The sequence below is a fragment of the Epinephelus moara genome, chromosome 16 (assembly GCF_006386435.1).
Source record: "Epinephelus moara isolate mb chromosome 16, YSFRI_EMoa_1.0, whole genome shotgun sequence".
NCBI lineage: Eukaryota > Metazoa > Chordata > Actinopteri > Perciformes > Serranidae > Epinephelus > Epinephelus moara.
The window spans coordinates 20,323,371-20,337,335 of record NC_065521.1 but is presented as its reverse complement, the minus strand read 5'-3'; the positions used below and the strand labels follow the sequence as shown (position 1 = coordinate 20,337,335).

The following is a 13,965-nucleotide window of genomic DNA, read 5'->3' as shown; positions in this document are numbered from 1 at the left end:
TTTTTTTTTTTGTCTCAATTAGACTTCCATATTCTACTGCGTCATTTGACATAGGGCTGGCACAATATCAGATGTTCACTACATGAGTTAGAGCTCACAGTAACAATATTATCATGATATCTATAGAAAATTTGAAGTGTAATGATCATATGTAATCCTGTAGAATATTATACCACTGATGGCCTTACATGAGGTCTCACAGATGTTAGTATTCTTCATACCGTATATCTACATGCAATTGTTCCCTTTAAAAACATCCAAATAAAAATGAAAGCATGCAGGAGTTTATTCATGTGTCAAAGAAAAAACAAATGTACATAAAGGTTTTTCAGACCACACCATTTCAGCAAGTCTTTTTAGAAGTGTTTTCTCTTTGAAAAGAAAAGAGATTATGGTCCAGCCTCTCAGAATGAACTTGTTCTTACTAATGGGGGGGATTTCCCAAAAATAACACCAGGGATGCACAAAGATTTGTGTGTCTAATGTGCATGCACATGTGGGTGTGTGCATTTATGCAAAATTCAGTGCAAGGCCTAGGTTTGAACATGCTTGGGAAATACGAGGATGGCTATGAGAACCAGACTGAGTCACCTTGTTTGAATGAGGGAGTTAACGGTCTCTGGGTTTCTTGCTGATTTCGTATGGCCTCAGGCAGTGGGGAATGCCAAATGCCATAGGGGCATATTGACTATAATCAGTTACCTTGCCACCCCTCGTCCCCACCCCTCTGCCTCCCACTAAGAGCGGGTGGCATGCAGTGTTTGGGGAGATTACAAGAAATGCAGCTGCCTATTGCATCACGTATTTCTCATTAAATCCCCTCTTCTCAAGTTGTCAACTGGGTGATTGACGGGAGGTTTGTGGCTGCATGCAGCTGGCCACCAAGCCAGTCCACGTTGGCTTCACCATTCAAAAGGAGAAAGAAGAGAACAAAGACCAAGAGAAGAGATAGGAACAGAAGACACAATCCTTTTTTTCTCATCTATCTTAATGTTTCCACATACAGTAAGTCCATCCAAGCCCATGTTAAGCTAGTCTGGTAATCCTCCAGTCCCTCTCCTGTCTCGTCAAGACACTGTGCATTAGTGATAATAGCTCTGAAACTCTGACGCTCTCCTGCCTCTTGAAGATGATTCCTTGGCTTGGATGCAGGCAAGCGTCGCTGCGGCTGGAAATGAGATCTAACACCCCGGTCTTGTCAAATAATAAGACCTCTTTCCGTACACTCAGACTTCAGTTTATGTGTATATGCGTGTGTGCGTACAGTATGTGTCAGGGGTGGGAGGGTGTGTGATGCGGTGGATGCGGGCTCGAGCATGCACTGCATGGCGGCTTGTCAGAAGCTGCTCTTCCCAGCTATTAGCCTCGCTCCGTTAGGACACAGGTCCCAACACGCCCTGCATCCTCCCCTTCTTTTCCCAATGCATCATCCACGGCCACATCACCACTGGCCTTCCTGCCGAGCATCGGCTCGAGGAAAACACACCAGATAAGAAAGATTTCAGTGCTCAGATGTGTTTGATCAATTAAAAGACACAAGTAAATACATGAATTCATTCAGAAATACAAGACTTTGTGTGATTCAGATCAGTTTCTTCAGCAATTGCTTGTTAATTTAATGTTACCAGTACATGAAATGCTTAATAAAAACAAGCTGCAGGACTGATATCTTAACTAACTGTTCAGTATCAACACTGGAAATGTTCTGGACTGTGAGATGCCATCAATCCAGGAAATTACGTTAATTATTTGGTCTATTCTGCTGTGTGTCCCTTAACACTCTGACTAACACTGTGTGTACGCCATCCTGTCTAGAAGACTTTTACAGTCTCCATGGACTGTGCCAGTGCTGTAAATACATCCTTGAGAGTTCAGTGAATAGCCGTTATGAGCCCTTAACTGTGGGAAAAGAAGAGGGAAAACAATCTTTCCAGTAAAATTCTTAATTTATAGTATTTTGGGGCAAAAATGTTTGACAAACATGTCAGGTTTGAATGACTCATCAGTTAGATAATGTTGCTTTCCTTATTTCCCCTAAAAGTCTCATTGAGACAAACAGTAATTACCATGACATCAAAGAAAGTGTAGGAGATTATCTAATGTTCTATATTGATTTGAATCCAATGTAATTACAGACTGTGTAGAAATCCAGCTTGGGCTGTGTGGAAGTGTACAGCGTACACACTGTATGTCAGCTTTGTGTGTGTGTGTGTGTGTGTGTGTGTGTGTGTGTGTGTGTGTGTGTGTGTGTGTGTGTAAATGTATTTGATATTTGGACAGTTAAGCGAATTTGCAGCAGGCAAGCTGATGCTTGTGTATATGGATGACGGTCTGACAATTATCACCCTGTCTCCGGGAGCCTGTCAGGACCTGCCTCCACTGGTCCGCCCTGTAGAGGCAGGGATGGATGGATGGATGGATGGATGGATGGATGGATGGATGGATTGCATTATACAGCGCTCTGGTAGTCATGATCACATAATAACATTTTTGGATGAATTACTGGTTGTTTCCTGCATATATGATAAAATGAGCAGAGGAAATTTATGTTTGTCGCTAGGCTAATTTATACAATGTAAAATGCCATACCGTTGTACTAATAACATTAGCATGTTGTATTTGTTTGGAAAACGTGTTTAGTGTAAGACAATTGTTTTGTCAGTGAACTTAGTGAGTTGTAATGGTGCCAAATTTTGCAAAGTTACCTTTGTTATTTGTCGCTGTTGTCCCTGGTATGAGAAGAGGAAACGTTTGCTAGCTGCTAGGCTAACTTATACAATGTATAATGCCATAGACTTGTGCTAATAATGTTAGCATGTTGTATTTGTGGGGAAAATGTGTCCGGATTAACACAAGTGTTTGTCTGTGAATGCTGCGAGTTATAGTGAAGCTGATTTGTGTACTTGTGTTTGAAATTGTCTCTATTTAGCCATGTTTAATGTGTATTTAATGTGTGTTTTGAATCAACTAAACTTCACAGCACTTCACAGAAACCCCGCTGCCGACTGTTTTGGAGGTGTAACTGCAGAGTGACACAGACACACCACCGCACAAGGAGGCTATAAATGCTCACAATGGCTTAGGCGACATGCGTAGGCAACATGTGTAGGCGACGGCGTAGGCTACAGCATACAGTCTGCCACACAAGTATAAATCCCGCTTTAACCTCAAGAATAAAGAGGAGTCCAAGAAAATGAGCATATCACCATTAGTCTGAGATTATGGAAATGAGGGTTGGCAGTCCATAAAGTTTATATGTAGCAGTTCTTTGCAAAGCTTGTTTTTAGAGGACATGATCTGTTCATTATGGTTAGTCTGATACCTCATAAAATTGTCACCAGATTTCATTGAAAACTGGTGGATAGTTAACTCAAATTGGCCAAGGTTTATGGTGCAGATTGAGGACATTTTAAAGGATTACTAAACGTGTTCGAACATTTACATTTTTATGTAATCCATTCCTTTTCTTCCTTCCTTTCTGGATTTCCTCTTTTCACTCACCTTGAAGATTTTTTTTCCAGATCACTGACAAAGCAAATAGTCTCTTTTGCCCTCAATCATGTTTGATCTTTCCATACTTTCTATGTCCTGAAACAAAACCCAGTTTATCTATCACTCACTCAGCGTCTCTTGTCTGTACAAAAAGATCATATACTGTACCTTTATCAATGCTTAACTTCACTTCTGACAATGACACACAGAGCTGGTCTCACAGATTTGTGTGTATGCGTGTGCGTGCCTATGCCTCGCCTGTGCATGTGCACACTAGTCTGTGTGGTGGACGAGTTGAGACGTCTCCCTTGGCATCTGTGCCCCGGAAGAGTGAGAACACAAAAAGTAATTTATGACTTTTTCATGCACTCTGCGATGTTCAAAAACGATATCACCAAATGTTGATCCCTGTTGATCCCACAGCTTCTTTCTTTTTGCAATGATCCATTTTACAGTAATTCTGGGCCAACTGGAGTTCAGAGTGGAGGGGGAATTTTAAATCATCATCAACATCATGTCAGTGTGGCAGTGTGTAAGATTGAAATAATATTAATCATGGCCGAAGTGTAAAACCAAAAGAAGTTATTCTGTGACCCAGCTGGCACCATCATATACCGTATCTACATATATAGTTGCGTTGTGAATGGTCTAGGTAAATGGTGTCAGTATCATTGTAAGTTCACAGTTCACAGTCTTGTCTTTAACATTTGGCCCCTGGACTTAGTCTCTATTTCCAAACACCTTCAGAAAGAAAGTTTTTGTCTACTTAAATGACTGACAAGCTCACAGGACTGTACATGTCCTTTAATACGAACAATATTTTGTTGGCAAAGTTACATTGTGTCATTGCGTAATGATGCTGTAAACATGGAAAATTTTAAAACTCTCCATGCTGTCTTCACAGTCTCCCTGACATTTGTCAAACATTTGTAAGCCAAGTGCTAAGAAGCCTTGATGTAGGGGGCACTATAGATACCAAAAAACAAAGTCAGTGCACTGCCTGCATTTTTCTAAACAAACCATCTCTAACCATTTCTAACCATCACCATGACTGGATATCAATGACTCCATTCTGTGATGCCTCTAAAACATTAAACCACATTTCCTATGCTCCTTTTCTGAAATGCTAAATGAGTTAATATTATTTCTGTCGTGCTGCAAAGCAAACCATTAGATCAGTTTTGGAGATGTGATTGTTGCTGCGGGAAAAGTCCCCAGGTCTGTAAATAAAGAAGTCTGTTTGGCTGTTGCATCTCAGAGAAATTATTTATTCATGGTATGGACGCGGGCTGTCGAGACTTGTCATGGAAAGCTAGGTGGGAAAAGGTAATGTTGTGCACAGGTATTTCCATTGCCCTCAAGGGAGGGCTCATGGCTAAGGGTGTGCATTTATATGTGTGTGTGTGCGAGAGAGGGTTTACAATGTGTGTGTGGTTGTGAGGGGCTTAGTAACGGTGTCACAACAAGGAATCCAAGCAGTTGTTGGTGCACAAATGACTTTTTCCCAGCCTCGTTTGGGCCAGAGGCTGTCTGGTGTCTGGGTGAATCAACTCCAAGTATGCATCACCAGTGGGACATTTTAAAAAGTTATTACATTTATATTTAAAGAATTTAACATGTTCATGCAATAGAGAAACCTTTTTAAAGACAGTGATGAGAGGAGCAAAATAGGGGAAAGCATGACATGACTTCTGCAGTTAAAGTGCTCCAGCAGCAATTTTAGGAACTTAAGATAACCGTAATCTCAATTTTTAAAACTTTAGAAAGGTGTATAATCTAAAATTTGCCGGATAAAAACTTTAAAAATGAAGCTTAAAACGAGATGCTGCTTACCCTGACTTACCATGAAGATGCAGACCATGTAACTGGTAGGGCCAGACTGCGACCATTCATCTGTCACTCTCTCTTCTTCCTCTCTTCTCATCTGCTTCTTTCTTCTTTTTCTCGCCTTTTAAATACAAAAAGGGAAAATGCCTTACAAATTCATATACAGCATGACAAATTTTGAGCTGCATGTACTGTATTTCTGCCACAGAGTGCGCTGTTGCATTTGTATTCAGACCCACTGTAGCATGTCCACACAGGACAACTGTCTTCTTTTTTTCTGGAAGGTCTTAGTTTGATGTTCACATGGAGGATTTCTGAGATTTCATGATTGCGTTGGGGCATGTTAAGGCTTCTCCATCCCTTGTCCCAGTGTCTTCGGATGTGTCTCTACTGGCATTTACACACATATGTGCACGTATGTGTCTAAAAGCCTGTAAACTGAGGAATCACTTAAGACATGGCTTTAGCACAGCCTAGCATATTCTCATTGAACTTCACTGGGACTGACTGACAGTGACAGTTTAATTATCATCCTCTTTTTTTTTCAGCTGGTACAGACACCGAGACACAATTCATTTTTTTCCAAACTGGTCTTTCGAACTTCCAGCTTCTCCTCCGCCAGCTGTAGCATCTCACACATTACTACCCACAAACCCAGTCTGCTGGATAATAATCATATATTCATTCTAATAACACAGTAATTACCTTTGCCACACAGACGTTAATTTAGTGCTGACTGTTTTACGGTCCTCGTGTATTTTCCCTTTACTCTTCCTTTCGTGCTTTCCCTTTCCTTAAATGACACAATTTGTTCTCCAGTCATGATTTTATGTGATAATTACAGTGTCCTGTGGTCACAGCCTGCTACTTTATCATCATATTATCACCCAGCTCGTTATTTGTCCACCTTGTCTGCTGTTTTTTGAAATACTTTTTTGGCTGCTGTGCTGATGGATGACTTAATGGTTCAAATCACATGTTATTTCAGTTTGAAACAACATTTCCACCTCCCAAGATATTATTTTTGCTATGATGTCAGTGGTAACAGTCTTAGGGATTAAAGGGATAATTTGGCCTGTTCAGTCTCCCTCTGCAAAAGTTCTTCTTTTGTGTTTTTTCGCCGCTGTTATAATCACTCCGTTTTCTTTTTTAATTTTCTTGTTGGCTCTTTTATTAACTGCTTTAAGTCTGACCCAAACAGCTGACCTGCGGTGTAACACAGTAAGCGTTCAGCTGCGCTTTTGCATAGGAACACACGTTATATGTTGATAAAATGTAGCACCAAAGGAAAGGGCTGTTTGAGGGCTGCAAGATAGAGCGGTAAAAATATTCTCAATACAGCGTTCACTTAGGCAGATATTGATTTAGGACTTTTTTAAATGGCAAGCTAGTCCCCTCTGCTTTTTCAAACAGCGAGCGCACCAACTGCCTGATCTTCTGTATGTAAAACACTGACTATGGATAAGTACCTCATACAACCCCACTTCAAGAAATCTAAAAGCCTCCCATATTTTTTCCCATCTTCAGTTTGTCTATAGCTATGGCTCTCAGTTTAAATGTCTTTCAGTTTAGTTTGCAGGTTGTTCAGAAAATATAGATGTGTAGGCATTTATTGATATATGCTTGATAACTCGTGGGTCTGATTCTTTTTGTATGATCTTGCCCTAAAGTGTTAATTGGATGTTCAAATTAGAAGAGAAAGAAAGATTTCCTGCAGCTGTGGATGACACTTTAACACAACTATGATCAGCAAGTTGTCGGTCTAAGCATTAGATCACACTCATGTGACTGACGGATTGTGATATTCTGAGGATATCTGAAGCAGACAGCTCTTTCATCGCATCACTGTATCATATGTCAACGCAGAGCACTGACTCAAGCCTCTCCGGTCCTGTTTGTGTGTTCTTTTCCCACCCCAGTACTCTCCCTTGCTGAAGAAGCTCTATTGTCAGATTGCCAAGACCTGTCCAATCCAGATCAAGCTGTCCTCCTCGCCTCCTCATGGCAGCATCATCAGAGCCATGCCCGTCTACAAAAAGGCAGAGCATGTCACAGAAGTGGTCAAACGCTGCCCCAACCATGAACTAGGACGAGACTTCAATGATGGTATGATCGACAAGCCTTGTCCTTTGACCATACTTGGACATTTTATAATTGTTGTGAAATCACCCAGGAGAGGATAAGATACATAATTCATTTATCATAACTTTTTGTGCATTAAACATTAATAAACGACTTCATGGTGCCTGGTATGTGTGATACTTTGACTTGGATCAACCATCTATTCCTGACCTGTGCTTTCATCATTCTCTCCACAGGTCAAACAGCCCCCGCCAGTCACCTGATCCGAGTGGAGGGGAATAACCTATGTCAGTACGTGGATGATCCTGTAACTGGCCGGCAGAGTGTCTACTTGCCGTATGAGGCTCCACAGGTTGGTGCTTCATCTGTTACTCTGTATCATGGAGACAAGCAATGCATTGTACCTCAGGGACTGGACTCAAACATCAGGAATTATGGTCTGGAGTGAATGTACAAAATATCTTTTCATGGAGTATACTGATGAGGTGAAGACTCTGTGATTTCCATTATACCAGTTAAAAGGAGGTGTTGGGCTGAAGGCAAATAGATGCCGGCAGAGAAAGCCTTTGAAAAATGAGATGTTAAATGTGGAATGTGCAAATGCTTTACACTTCCCAATATCTGAAAGATGTCCCTAGTATTTTGCACATTCAGCCCAAATGTAGTTGTTCAAGACACAGAATGGATCAGTCAAGCTCATACCAAAGAAACAGCCAATTTCAACGGGGTATTTCATGGGAAGCACGTCTATAAATAAAGATGCCGGGCAGGTCCAAACAAGCACAAGAGTGAGAACTCATCATGTCTGTGATTGCACCTGAGGAGGTTAATGAAAAAGCTCAACTGTCTTGCCTCACACCAGATTGCACTGCAACACTGCTCTCTGGTGGTGGATTGAGAAACTTCCTCTAAAATGGGAGGCTCGGTCGTGTGCTGATGTGCAGATAGAGAGAAACAGTTTGAGCCACAAGACCAAACCAAAGAGTAAATAAGCAACCCATTTAATGGTGGGCTTCACTGTTTTGTGTTTCAGGTGGGGACTGAGTTCACCACCATCCTGTATAACTTCATGTGCAACAGCAGCTGTGTTGGCGGGATGAACAGGCGACCCATCCTGATTATCATCACCTTGGAAACCAGGGAGTAAGTGAGCAATTCATGATTCTACAGTTTAAACAGGGTTACAAGCACTTCTCAGTGCTTTGTCATGCGCTTTATTTTAATTCTTTCTGGTACTTCTTGGATTTAAGAATTTACAAATGCTTCACGACATGTTAGAGAATTGGAATGTTAGAGAACCTATATTTTCTTAACAAACATCACCTGATGAGTATATTTTCTATCCCCAATCATCTCTGCAGTGGTCAAGTGTTGGGCAGAAGGTCGTTTGAAGGTCGGATATGCGCGTGTCCTGGCCGAGACCGCAAAGCAGATGAGGACCACTTCAGGGAACAACAGGCCCTGAATGAGAGTGTGGCCAAAAATGGCAGTGCCAACAAGCGCAGTGAGTTTAATAGAATTAAATGACACATTCATGTTAACCACACAGTTAACTGGTTAATTGACTTTGAAGTATTGGTCTTGCTGGCTGGCTGCTGGTGTACATTCAATCAGCACTGACCACAATGGTCCAAGATATCTCCGCCCTCCAAAAGACCAAGATTGTGTGAGAAACCTGTTTGATCATAATTCTGTTTCTGTCGTCTGCAGACTTCAAACAGAGTCCGCCAAATATTCCAAGTCCAAATATTAACATGAGGAAGAGGCGGCATGGAGAAGAAGAGATTTACTATATTCCTGTAAGAGCCTTTCAAACACTTTGCTATCTGATGTATGCCATTTTCACTCTTTAAATAGTCAAATTCTTTCATGTGGCAGTATGTGGAAATATTTATGCTAACTGCAAGAGAGTCAAAAAGCATCGTATGAAACACTGAAAACAAAAATACCAATTTTATGCAGACTCACCAGTCATTATTCCCTGACTGCCTAATGTTATATTATTGCATGTGTTGTGTTTGTGTGCAGGTTCGTGGTCGGGAGAACTTTGAGCTGCTGATGAAGATTAAAGACAGTTTGGAGCTGGTGGAGCTAGTGCCACAGCCACTGGTGGACTCCTACAGACAACAAACACAGCAGCAGCTTCTGCAGAGACCGTGAGTCACTCCTGCACTAACATATGCACAAGCACATAGACAGCTGCTGGTACACATGCATACACATACACACATATTCCGTACATGAAGGTGTGACTGAAAAGATTAGATCAGCCCAAACACACACACACACACACACACACACACACACAAAAAGGCACATAAACAACATGCAGATTTTTTATGACTAGTTTTTCAGCTGGAGTCAATGAAGGAAAGAAGTTATAAACTCAGAATAGAGTGATCCTCACAAAAAGCTATATTTAAAGTCTTGCCGCCTTCATCAAACTGTTGCGAAGTGTTTTTTGCACTACCTAACACACAGCCACACACAAGGCTTTTCATACTGCTCTTAGCCCTAAGCTGAGAGAGCTGTTAGTCTGGGGTTGAGAAAGCGTTTACAGTGACACAACCTTGACTCATTCCAGGTAGGCTAACCCCATCTTTAGCCTTGGCCCTGCTTTGGAGCAGGGTTATCCAGGGCTAAAAGTTGCCAGTGTGAAACAATGCTAAGTAAACCACAGAATTTTAGAACGTTGACATGAATTATGTGTTCCACCTGACCTTTAACCCAGGGCTAGGAGAAGTGCAGTATGAATGGTAAAGCCCTTGGCTTATGTTAAGCCTGGGTTGACAATGTGAGGGTGCTTTCACACCTGCCCGGGGTTAGGGTTAAATTAAACTCAAGTTCGTTTGCCTCCTATGAGGCCGTTTACACGTGGCCGGCTGTTTTCATAAACGGACATTTCACCGTCTCCGTTTTCAAAAAGATCTTCATTTATACTTACCCGTGTATATATACACAAGAGCATGCCAAACCTGTAGGTGGCAGTGTAACGAGAAGCTCAAGCCTTCCATGTATCCATTGTCACCATAGCAACATAGGTCGCACTTTTGACACAGGCGCAAGTTCCGGCGCATATTGTGACGTCGGCTGCCTATAACTCCCGTTATCTCCGTTTATCTCAGTTTACATGCAAACGCGCAATGGGAGTTTTCCAAAATCTCCACTCTGGCCGGAGTTTTTAGAAAGTAGGAGAAATCTCCGTTTGCGTGTAAACAAAGGGCACAAACGAAGGAAGATGTCTCTGTTTATCAAAATCACCGTGTACGTGTAAACGGCCACTAAGTGCAGTTGTTTTGGGCAGGTGTGAACACAGCAATCACACTCGGGTGCGCACCAAAACAACCAGACCGAGACCTTCTTGAAGAGGTGGTCTCGGCCTGGTTACAAACAATCTCTGGTGCAGTTTGCTTGTGGTGAGAATGTGTACCGACCTCGAACTGAACCAACTGCAGTCGCATGACACATTGTTTGGGTTAAACATGAGCATGTTACAGTCCTGGAGTATTATTGTGCACCTCCTCCTGTGCTGCCTTAATATGTGCATTCGGCACATCCAATCCCTCAAAACATTGTTTTCTAGTTGGAGCTGCGCCTCGTTTTCAAACTGTATGGTTTGACTAAAATGAACAATGACAGCAATATAGTCCATGATGACCAGTGTTAAAATCAACCTGCGTAGTTGTCCCTCCATTGTGACATTAGAAAGTGTCACATTTATCTTGCAGGTGTACTCTTCTTCAACGTTTTATTTACTTCCTGGAGTTTTCCTGCGTGGATATTCTGACCAATCAAGGGCAACTTTTGCTTGTAAATGCTGCTGTGAGAACACAAACCAACTCGAGGCAGTTATGCAACTTCATAAAAAAATTAGTCCCTGATTCGGACCAAAGCAAGACAACTCTATGTCTGAAAGCCCCCTTAAAGGGGTTAAGTAAGCCCAGGATCAACCCCTAGCCCAGGGATAAAGATAGCCCTGGGCCAAGAGAGCACAGTGTGAAAGGTCTAACGTGGATCCTCTAATCTCACCAACATTCTCTTCTTTTCTCTAGGAGCCACATAGCATCCCCCTCCTCTTACTCTCCACTGTCCAACATGAACAAGCTCCATGCCCACGGAGGCCTCAACAAATCAGCCTCGGTCAACCAGCTGGTGGGGCAGCAGCCCCAGCAACACCACACTGCCCCCACCTCCATACCTCATATGGGTGAGCATCTATATGTGTCATTCAAATCAGATCAGATGAACTCATTAAGCAGGTTTCAAACCAATTTGCTATAAAGTTTTCTAACCAGAAAATATCAATACCAAGTCAGCCTATTTATCATTTCATTCATTTGCCATTATTCATTGATCACCACTCCCTTTCTCACAGGTTCAAACATGCTCAACAGCCACCACATGCAGGGAAATGGTGATATGAACGGAGGCCACGGCAGTCAGACTTTAGTGTCTGCCTCCCACTGCAGCCCGCCCCCTCCGTATAACCCTGACCCCAGCCTAGTCAGGTACCTCACCCTCCAATGACACTCCTTCTTTATCCTCCTGTAAAGGGCCAGCAGACAATCAGATGCACTTGTTGGGTTAAATATGAATGGGTGCCATATCGATGCCAATACGGCTACTTTTTTTGGCCATGTTCGTACAAATTTCGTCAAACAGGTTTTTGGAAAAGTTGCTAATTTGCAGCAAAATGTGTCTAGATGGAAATGTGTTAAGCAGTCAGTTTGCTTTGATTATGGCTGCTTTGTAAAGGCTTGCAGTTACATTACAAATCTCCTTGCAACCACGGCTGATGTCATAATGCGGGTCTACTGGAGAGTTGGCTGCATGGAAAACTGGAAAGATGTTACCTTGAAAGGTTGTGTTAAGGGGAGTGTGCTGACGCTAATGTTTTAAGTAAAAGCAAGTGTGTATTGGTATGTTTGATTCCAGACTTTGCCCCCATAGAAAAAAACGTTCCTGTCCCCAGTACTACAAGAATTGTCTAAAAGTGTCTGTCTTTGTCTTTGTTAGCCAGCGAAAAGTAATTTACAAAACAATTGCTATTCTTGCCAAAGCTACTTCCTATCCAGTCTAAATCAGATGTGTTGATCAGCTCCCATTCAAAAACAGCACATTAATCATGTCTGTTTACTCTGCTCATTCAGCCAAGCTGCTCCAGACTTGTAGACCTCCACTATGGCTGCCAGAGGGTTTGTTATGTCACCCAAAAGCCCAAAACTGTGTGATACACTTCAGATTTAAAATCATTCACACTGTCACTGTGTATACAGCCATCCTTTGCAATGCACTACATCGAATTTTCTTCTAAAGAAATTTCCATTGTTTAAAAGTTCTGTTTAATTTAAAACTTTTTTTTTTCATATTTTTTTCTAAGATAATGTGTCAATGCAGTCATTTTAATATTTAGACTTTGCTTTTGCAATTTTAACATTTTTGATACAGCAGACTTTGTCCACCTTTTTGGTTTCTAGATTGTCATGTTTATTGTACAGTTAAATTGTACAGCTAGCTTCTTTATTCGACTACATTGTATGTTGCCAAAACGTCAACATTTCATGTATTTATAATAAAGGTTCTTCATCAAAGCAAGAATGGCCTTATGAATCATTAATATAAATGCATGTTTATGGTTTTACTTTCACTGCATCTATCAAGATGTAACATTCCTGTAAACGTGAGGCTAGATCTGTGCCGTAATTCTTTCACTAAGCTTTGAACTAAAGTGATATTAGCTTGAGTGGATTGTGACGTAACATAACTGAATAAGATGCTTTACTATTCGGTTTTGTCTAAAACTAAATACTGACCCTAATTATCAAGATGGGAATTTTTTTATTCTACTCAAGCATACCTAGGCTTTTCATCTGTGTTACTAGAGTTGATTTTTATATTATAGTCCTACTTTTAGCCGTGTAGCTGTGGTCTAATGGCAGTCTAAGCAGCCCTGCTTTTCTCCCCTTACAGTTTTCTAACCAGTCTGGGCTGTCAGAACTTCATTGAATACTTCACCTCCCAAGGCCTCCAGTCTATCTACCATCTCCAGACTCTCTCCATGGAGGTAACCACTCCCTTCCTGCACTCACAACCTCACAGTGAAAATAACTTTTTCCTTACATAGAGCTTCACAGACAACAAAGGGGGAAAAGGGGAAAAGGAAACCGTAAAGGAAAGAACAAACAACGACGAACATAAAACAGTTATCCAAAAAAATAAAATAAAGAGAAGAAACATTTTTGAAAAGGCAATCATTTTGCCTAATCGCACCCTGTGTGACCCAGGCCTCCAGGAAATGTGCCGGGCTTTGAAGCCAATTCTCATAGTGGCCAAACAGTGGTACTGCAATTTCCAGGGTCCATTACGTGATGCTTTTGTTCCCAAAAAGACTTTTCCCCATAGACTTAAATTGGGAAAGAGACATCTGTAAATCTGTGGATACATTTTTTTGAGCATCACAACACCCCGCAAAATAACTCCATCAATTCAATTTCAATTCAATCAATTTTATTTATAAAGCCCAATATCACAAATCACAATTTGCCTCACAGGGCTTTACAGCAT

The 13,965-nt window shown here is 41.5% G+C and overlaps 1 protein-coding gene across 3 annotated transcripts in view; it reads left to right on the top strand.

The window, feature by feature from the left end:
* Positions 1 to 13,965, top strand: part of tp73 (tumor protein p73) — a 32,218-nt gene that overhangs the window by 14,602 nt on the left and 3,651 nt on the right. For all 3 annotated transcript variants that reach the window (XM_050064961.1, XM_050064963.1, XM_050064962.1), the window contains 9 exons: positions 7,239 to 7,425; positions 7,638 to 7,753; positions 8,435 to 8,544; positions 8,763 to 8,905; positions 9,112 to 9,200; positions 9,430 to 9,557; positions 11,454 to 11,608; positions 11,777 to 11,909; positions 13,372 to 13,465. In XM_050064961.1, coding sequence (XP_049920918.1) covers positions 7,239 to 7,425; positions 7,638 to 7,753; positions 8,435 to 8,544; positions 8,763 to 8,905; positions 9,112 to 9,200; positions 9,430 to 9,557; positions 11,454 to 11,608; positions 11,777 to 11,909; positions 13,372 to 13,465 — 1,155 coding nt within the window. The remainder of the gene's footprint in view (positions 1 to 7,238; positions 7,426 to 7,637; positions 7,754 to 8,434; positions 8,545 to 8,762; positions 8,906 to 9,111; positions 9,201 to 9,429; positions 9,558 to 11,453; positions 11,609 to 11,776; positions 11,910 to 13,371; positions 13,466 to 13,965) is intronic.